The sequence below is a fragment of the Austrofundulus limnaeus genome, unplaced genomic scaffold (genome assembly GCF_001266775.1).
Source record: "Austrofundulus limnaeus strain Quisiro unplaced genomic scaffold, Austrofundulus_limnaeus-1.0 Scaffold42, whole genome shotgun sequence".
NCBI lineage: Eukaryota > Metazoa > Chordata > Actinopteri > Cyprinodontiformes > Rivulidae > Austrofundulus > Austrofundulus limnaeus.
In genome coordinates this window covers 1,391,310-1,400,514 of record NW_013952444.1, presented here as the reverse complement: position 1 = coordinate 1,400,514, position 9,205 = coordinate 1,391,310, and the positions used below count along the sequence as shown (strand labels likewise).

General features: G+C 37.0%; 1 protein-coding gene across 1 annotated transcript; it reads right to left on the bottom strand.

Moving 5' to 3' along the window:
• Window positions 1-3,259: 3,259 nt before the first annotated feature.
• Window positions 3,260-5,880, bottom strand: LOC106516899 (alpha-amylase 1). The gene is made up of 9 exons (XM_014007488.1): window positions 5,698-5,880; window positions 5,423-5,569; window positions 5,073-5,270; window positions 4,714-4,944; window positions 4,459-4,592; window positions 4,133-4,355; window positions 3,899-4,020; window positions 3,641-3,766; window positions 3,260-3,484 (listed from the first exon to the last, which is right to left on the bottom strand). Exons 1-9 carry the CDS (start codon window positions 5,863-5,865, stop codon window positions 3,295-3,297), a joined length of 1,539 nt encoding a protein of 512 aa, XP_013862942.1. The 5' UTR covers window positions 5,866-5,880; the 3' UTR covers window positions 3,260-3,294.
• Window positions 5,881-9,205: the final 3,325 nt, after the last annotated feature.

Sequence of the window (9,205 nt, the reverse complement as noted above, 5' to 3'; positions counted from 1 at the left end):
AACAAGAACAAGGACACATGTTATGTGATGCAACTTCTGCACCTGGGCCATTTGTTTTTATTTCCATGATATAAATAGATAGCTACCTCTATAAAAGAAAACAAACATTTGCATTATAGTTGTTATTATATAAGTTATGAGAAATGCTTTAGTTTTTCGACACAAAAGTAACATTTCTTTACTGCTCATGATACAAACCACAAGGGTACAGTTATGTATTTAAAATAACTTACTCACAACCAGAGGATATAAAAAGTCTAATCATATTTTTTGTACATTTCATGAAAGTAAGTCATGTTTTGGGTGAAACAATGCAATAGTTGTTAGATTAAATGCATATTTTAGTATTACCAAAATGACCCTGACAAAGTCTTACACTGCATGGAGTAACACCCCATCTCGATCTTTATCTTCTACAGCTTATCTGTAGTCTGATCACACAGGCAAAAGGTCCAAGAAATTAACCCAGAAAATCCTCTCCCCAGATACACTTTCCTGGTCCACCTGGGGGACCTCAAGGCATTCCCAGGCCAGGAAAAAAACACAATCCTTCCAGTGAGTTCTGGGTCTGCCCAAGGACATCTTCCCAGTGGGATGTGCCTGAAACAGGGAACCATCCAGAAGGCATGCAGTCTGATGCCTGAAGGACCTTAGATGACTCTTCAACACAGAAGCAGCGGCTCTCAATATGAGCATTTGAAAATAATATTTAAAACATAAAGTAGAAAATAATATACAACGATCTAACTGATAACTTTTCAAATATTCAAAGTACTGCTAATGCATAAACACTGGCAAAAAAGTAATTAGTAATTAATTTACTCAACTCACTTTAGAGGAGCCTGTTGACATAACACTTCATTTCTTAGAGAACATAAACTACTCTTTTGATCGAGTTATATTTACATTTGTAGCGTGAAACTAGGTGTTAAATTGTAAATTTAAGACACAAAAGTATCAATTTTATATTTTGAATGTAACAAAATAAGAGTAAAACTTACAACTAAAACAAAAAAAATACATTTGGCAAAACATAAACCCTCAAAAAATTACTTAAGAATTATAACAAAGTAAATGCACTTGGTTAAAATGCACCTCAGAGTTTCACACTCCACTAACACATTCACATGAGGTTAATAATCATGTCTACGAAGTTGGTTACCTGTGTCCAATAAACTTGCAGTAAATCAGAATAATAACTTGCAGTAAATCAGAATAATAATTGTGCAACATGCTCTCATTTTCACAAATGCTCTTTGCAAATTAAACTCAATGTGTGCTGCATGGTTCAGCTGTAGCTTGTTGTTTTGTTTTCTCTGCAGTGCCTAAAGTCATAAAGCAGCGTGGCAACAATGCAAAAGTTAAAGTAATAAAGGGCATTTAGTAATCATTCATTCCTTCATAAAAGGCTGCATATTTACAGGGTGCTGAGAGATACAATAGGTTCATCATTTTCATCATGTGATGTGGTGAACTCCGGTGATCAGTTCTCTCAGTTTAACTTTACGGCCTGATCGTAAGCACAAGTCGTAGCTGAATGACTGGTATTTCTGGAACAAGGCTCTGAGGATTATCCAGAATAATGCGGTCATGCTGGCAGAGAGATCTAAGAGTAAATTGCTCTTGCTAACACTGTGGAAGAAAGTTACATTGGCAATTCTGAGTTAAAAAATAGGGATACTTGAGCATTTAAATTTCCTTTTGGTAGCTCCAATTTAAATTAGGCATATCTCTGGCTGTGTAAATGGATTCCAAACTGAGACAGATGTTCATCAATTTTGTTCAAATTAAAAAGATCAGATTTGATTTGATCTGATTCAGTTTTTTTTTATTTTACTTCCATGCTACTTCAATATATTAAAAAATAAAAAAGCAGTTTCAATAAAAAAAATAGAAATGACTAATAAAATAAAATGAAAGGCAGCAGAGAAAAAAAAACATCTTATAATATCTGTGCCTTTTCTCCATCAAATAAATTCAAACAATACAAATCTTTACTTAACAAAACAAAAAATAAGAAAAAGTAAACATCAAATCTATCTCAAACTTTTGCTATGGATACACATTGTACTATTTCATATTTCTTCAACAAACCAAAATTTACCATTCTCCTAAACATATACAATGATCCTGCCCTTTTGACATCACTCTCTAGATTGTTCCACAATTTTATTGAACCACATAAAATATTATAGAAAATCAGCTGCTGAGCAAAGCTGAACCCAAACAGTTATCAAATTGATCATTCAAATGGCTCTTCTTTAGAAGAGAACTAAACACATATTCACCAGTATGTTTACACTTTTCCTCCAGTTAGATCAATGAGATTAACAGGTGCAGTTTTGTCAGTTTTCTCCCATCTGAAATAAGAAAGTGGAAACATCAACAGGACATTTAAATAATAATTTATGAACTAGGCATTACTAAACTTGACATATTTTTTTAAAGACATTACTTTGGTTCTAGTGTTCCACTAGGTTCTATAAGTCGAAATATTAGTAACAAGACAGAAAATGTTGTGTTTCATAAGTCTACAAAAGCTCATAGGCTGTTTTGATCCCAGTATTATGAAACCAAACTGTTACATAAGGGAAAACACATCTAACATGGAAAACATGTCAAAACAGTTGCCAATGTTCCCAGGAGTAAGACATGCTAGAAACTTTCTCCTAAGGTAAGATCTTACCTCACTTAAGATATATACTTTGCTCTGAGATGTGGATCAAAAAAGTAACAGCTGTTTGTCAGTTTAATTTTGTTTTTTGGTGGACATTTTGCGCCTTCAAAAAATGTTCCACAATATCTTTTCAGATTTTTCAAATGTTTGTGTTTTGGCTAATTGATGCAAAAGGAAGCCAACTTATTTTTGCTGTGTCCTTCACAACGTGTGGGCTGTTACAGAAGCTGTGATTCATTAAAAACACATGTCAAGTTTAAGGCCCAGAACGTTATGAATTAGCAATTTTTAATTTTGCACAAACTAATAAAAAGTGATAAAGCCATTGAAGCCCTGATTCTTTAATTTATTATTATTGTTATTATTATTTTGTATTTATTTGTTTAATTTTTATGTGGTGGTGACATGTTACGAGCATAATCAAAATTTCAAATGCCAAAGACTGAGTATACTGTATAAGAGGCCTTATCTGTTTTGTTTTACTTTAACTTTTGGAAGGGAATTATCTTAAGTGGGCCAAAATGGAATTGCATGTTTTTTGTCAAACTATGAATTTCTATTAAAAAAAGAGAAACATCAAAAGTGATTCATGCACTACTTTATTTTGAGTTTACAGTTTAAAGCTTGGATTCAGCATGAATAGCAACAAAGGGGTCTTCCTCCCTGTTACTGATGCTGAAGTGGGCACGGCCATCACTTCCAACTTGTATTTTCTTCCCGGTGCAGCCGCCTCCTTCYTTCTGYCCAGAAATGACATCACAGTAGGTTCCAGCAGGCATGCCCGTGTTCAGGGTCACATCCAGGTCCCTGAAGAACAAAAGTCATATTATGTTCACACAGCATCAATTAAATCAAAGTGTGAATTAGCAAGACACTGGTTGCAGGACTCAGTGATTTGTAGCAAGCTTAAATTTATAAACAAACCAATAAAACCTCAGTTTGTCATCTTCGCTCAGTCCTTACCAGTCATCGTTGTTAAAGATGATAAAACCCCGATCACCTCGGCCAAAAGCAACCTGGTTGCTCTGATTGTCCCACCAGTTAGCTTGAGGCTGCCCATTCACCACATTACGGAAAGTGACCATGTTCCTTTAAAAAACAGGTGTGGATGGAAAAATGTCAAGAAAAATGAAATGTCTGTTTCGTAAACATTTTATTTCCATTTGATAATGTAGAAAACAAATAAGCTGTATTAATTTGCCAGTTTGTTCTGAGACTCACTTGATCTGACGCCATCTGTGCTCACATACCCATCCATCTCCACAAGTCTGATCAGGGTTGATGGGAACAGGCTTAGTGGATCCATCACTGTTGCTGGGAGGACCAATCCAGTCATTCTGATCCTGTTGTTGTTCAAAAATTGGTTTAACAAAAGTTTAAACACACACACACTAAAATGCACGTATGTATCTATCATGTTGTTTTTTGTGTTTTGTTTTAAACCAGGGAACATACTTTTCCATCCACAAAGTTACGGTCCCACTTATAGCTAGACATGACCCTGGTTTGTCCATAAGGATGAGCCAACATGTAGCCAACAGCCATCTTGTGGAGTCTGGCGTCCCAGAAGGAAATGATGGATGCACCACCAGCACCATGACCTCTCTGATTGTCATGATTGTCAATAAAAACAAGAGCATTTCCATCAGGCATAAAGCCCCATCCCTCTCCCCAGTTCCTGAACACATAAACACAATATGATCACATGTGGAAATTCAAGTTGTCCATTTGTTACAACGAACAGAATACTAATTTTTTAAACCACTGGTATAAAGACATACTTGGTATAACTAAGCTTTTCACCATTCCATTTCCTGAAGACCGTTCCCAGTTTGGCACCATATTTGAATTCAGTCACTCTTCCCAGATGGTAATATTCTTTAGACGAGATGGGCTCACCTCCCAGATCAATCACCTGGAATAATGACAACACATAAAACAAGAGGAATAATGCTGCAATTTGCTAAAATATTAAAAACATATATACTATATATTAGTTTTCAGATACCTAAGTACATAGTGACATTAAAATGTACCTCCTGGAAGATGAAAGGTCTTGAGCCACTGGCAAACCACATGGTGTTGAGGTTTTTAAGACTACCAAAAACAATATCCAGATCACCTGGCCACATGTGCTTACAGGCATCCACTCTGAATCCAGCCACACCCATGTCAATCAGATTGTTCATGTAATCAGCCACCTTGCCTCTAACATAATCTTTCTCAAGGGCGAGGTCCAGCAGACGATCCAGACGACAATCTCGCACCTGGATCAAGTAAAATAATGTTTCTAAACTACAATTTAACAGTTGATACAAATGTTATTTCATGAGCAGACGATGATGCAGAGACTGTTTCCTTGTGCTGCCACTTTTTTTTCTGTATCACTGATTACCTGATTGGGGTCTGAATAGTTCTCAATATTGCCACTGGCAGTGTAGCATTTGTTGTCATTGAAATCCAAACTGGAATATGGCACACTGGGGAAGTCCTGTGTGTAGACACTAAACCAGCTTCCACATGAAGAGTGGGTTCCTTCTCCACCATCACCACGAGCCATGTGGTTAATGACAGCGTCCACATAAACGTTAACCTGCAATATTCCAACAAATAACCTTTATTCCTTGCCTGAATGGATAATTTTCCTATTGGTAGCCTAAATATTAGAAACGTTAACACGTGTTCTGCTAATGGTGGCCAATAACTCAAAGTTTTCTATACAATCAGTTCTGTAGAATAGTTTACCCCAACGTTGTTGCATCTGGTAATCATGTCTCTTAGTTCGTCCTCACTGCCAGATCTGGAGCACAATTTGTAGCTGATTGGTTGGTATCTCTGCCACCAGGGCCTCCAGGGACTTTCTTTCAAAATGTGTTCATTTGGAGGTGAGATCTGAGTAAAACAGTAACAAAAAAATCTGATTCTACACAGTAGAAGGCCTGAATTAATTGCACTGAATCAACCATTCTGGTTGTCAAATAATGGAGAGCATGCTGAATCAGTTGATTAAATGTGTTTACCTGAACACCACCAAAACCATTGGGACCCAAGAAGCGCTCGCACTCTTCAGCGATGTCGGCCCAGCGCCACTCGAACAGGTGAACAATGCTTGTCCTGCCATGCTTGATGTGGGGGTTGTGCTGGGCGAGGCTGAGCCCAAACAGAGCGACCAAGACGACAAGCTTCATGCTCTCCTGTGATGATAGCGAAATGCTCGGTAGCAGGTCTGTGCCTCACTTTTAAGAGTTTTCAACTCACACCTGGTTCCCAGTTGGAGATTTCAAAATTTCAGAGGAGTTAAACATGTGCTCCTTTCTCACAGCTCCCTAAACTGAGTGTTATCAGCTGAACTGATAACTGAGTTCCTGCAGTACAAATCAAACAGAAAATTAAAGCCTCATTTTACAAACGTTTGGCCAGCAATCTTAGCTAACATGAAGAAAAAAAGTAAGTTTTTTAGTTTTTAAATTTTAATCAACTCTATACGCTTTCCTGTCCCCTGGAAGAGGCTGGCCTCGTTTCTCAAAACATCTCTTTATAAAGGAAGCAGATTTTCAACTGTCATCCCTAACAAAGCTTGTGTGCAGTTTTTGACTTAAAACTTGAAGGTGGCTAAGCTGAGCTGTTGAGCTTTGGCTTGAAGGAACAAGTTGTTTTATCAAACTGATACTTTCTCAATCTGTGATTCGTTATTTCTACATCAACATAGGACAAGGAGGATGTTTTTATCTAAAATACATTTTTTTTACTTACAACTGATATTGTAATGAGGCTAACGATGATGCTTCTACAAATGAAACAATCCTTGAGCAAGTTACAGAGTATAAATACTTAAAAATTTGGTTTGACAGTAGATTTCCCTTCCGTTACCATGTTACCACATTGCAAACTAAGGTCAAAGCAAAACTTGGCTTCTTGTACAGAAATTGCTAATCTTTCACATTTACAGCCAAGAGTCATTATTGAAATGGATATTCTTCCTTAGTTTATTTGATTATAGTGACACAATTTGTCGCCACGCTTTCAAAGGAAGTCTAATATAATGATGAGGGCATCCTGAGGCACAGCTGAAAGAATGCGTCAGAAAACTGAGAATGCCCCTCCAGCTAAAGGCCTGTTCACGGGGCTCTCAGGCTACAGAGTTTACGAGACCATGCGTCTGGCAAACACCTGATGCCAGAGTTCACTCCTCCCTATGCTAAGGAGCAGAAAAGAGGGAGAAGAAACAAAACAAGCAGACAAATGAAAATTATTAACCACATTTTATTCATTTGACTCATTTTAATTTATGGTGTGATTACTCGACTAGCTTATTGTGACAGGTCTACTTCTTAACCTCATTTTTGAAAACCAGTGCCTTAGACTTTCTTCTAAAGTTTTAGAGAGACAAGGTTGTATTTATGAGAGGCCCTCTAGGCCATAATTCAAACTTGCTCTCACATGTACTATCGTTGTGTTGACAATTAGAAGCACAAAATAGAACTCAACGCCAGCTGTCACTGATGTCCCCTGTCATGAACAGAGAGCTTTTATATGTTCCCTGCATTGGTGACAGGGGACAACTAATTCTTGTCATTAGGGGTTTTGCAGCTCATTAGCTTTTGCTGTGAGAAACAGGCTTGAGTCAACCACAATCCAAAGGATGGGGAATATGTGGAGACAAATTTAAGTTTTCTGGAACCACTACATGAGGGAGAAAATAAATATTGTCATGTTTGTCAATGCTGAAAACCCAAATACAGGCAAAGCTCAAGGAGGTTCAAATGTAAAAAAAAAAAAAAAAAACAACAACAAAGTTTCTGACATGGCAGCTCATCTTCTTCTTCTTCTCTTTAGTTTGTTTTTTGGAGGTTGGCAAACAACTGTACGGTGCATTATAGCCACCTACTGATGTGGAAACATGGCAGCTCAAAACATAACTTCACATGAAGAGTCTGGGAGGACCACATTAGGAACAAACACAACTGACTCTTCAGAGTAATCCACAACTTAGCATATAAAGGGAACCTAATTAACTCAAATGACAAACACCTGGGAGACAGTTGGGAACAGGTGAGAGTGGGAAGGGCTGAGAAGAAGCACAAAGCAGGCAAACCACAAAACTCTATGACAAAAATGTAGTTAAAGTTATTTTTAGGGAACTGCAGACAAACTTTAAAAGATTTTTGACTTTTAGAATATTCACAGTTTTACAATAAAGTGTAGATTTACACAAGTTTTACACAAAAAGCACAAGCACATCTCTTTACATTTAACTCAACTTGGCTTAGTGGAACCAGTTAACATTATTTGGTTGAATAAATTCAACTCTTCATTGTTTTTAGAGGGTAAAAGCTGGTTCAACACAACCAAGAGGAACTGCCCTAGTGTTTCTTGTTCTACCTTGGCACCACTATGGATTAGTGGTTAGCACTGTTGCCTCACAGCAAGAAGGTCCTCGGTTTAAGCAATGGTTTGGTTCTGGGGTCTTTCTGTTCTCCTCCTGTTTGCGTGGGTTTTCTCTGGATACTCTGGTTTCCTCCCACAGTCCAAAAACATGCATGTTTAGGCCGCCTTCAGGCACAAGCCTTCCCTAAAAAAGAGATCTGTGATCTCAGTGGAATTGTCTTGGTTAAGTAAAGGTTAATAATAAATAAATAATGTGGAGATACTCTTCCCATTTTTCTTGCAGTGTCACGGGGTCACATCTCCAGTGGTCATTGTGTGAGGCAGAGTGCATCCTGCATAGCTGCAAGTCTAACACAGAGCCTGAGACTTTCCACAACTCGTATTGGTTTAGCTATTTTTTTAAAGTTGGCTTTGACTCTGAGTCTGACGCTCCCTCCAGTGCAGGGCCAGGGTACCAGCCTGCCATCTTACAAAGGAAATACAAAAAGAGAATCACTTGATCTGCAACCAAATTGTTTGTCTTGTGTCAATAAGTAACATACAGTGGATCATAAAGATTTAATTGTTTGATTGTATCTCATTTTAAAATGACCAAATCTCAAAACCTTTTGAAACAAATCACTTAAAATACTCATCTTGAAAAATAAGTAAAAAGTTGTATTTGGTACTTTCAGGTCTGTGCAGTGAATTCAAAGCCAAGATTTATTTCTTCTAAATATTTTTTTCACAAATCGAATCCAAACCTAAATCACTCAAAACTAGTTTTTTTTACTGCTTTTGCTATGACTTTAGGACAAAACTGTACATAAACAGATCTGTACTCATACATGGTTTAGATTTTCTGATGTTTACCTGGTTTTCATTTTCTCTTCAAAATTACTAACAAACCATCATTTTTATGAACTAACCCTAAATACTACTGTGTTTCATGTTCCAGTACTTTAGAAGAACTTTCTTTCCTTCAAGCACTGGTCTGCTTTTTATTATCCTAAAAAAGTTTTTTCCAATGAAAAAAGCACAACAACCTTGATTTTGATGTTTAGAAAAGTGAGCAAGCATTATCCAACTTAATACCTTGTTGTATCTACAAACAAATCTAAATTTACTAATGTACAGAAACTATTCATGAAGCTAATATAT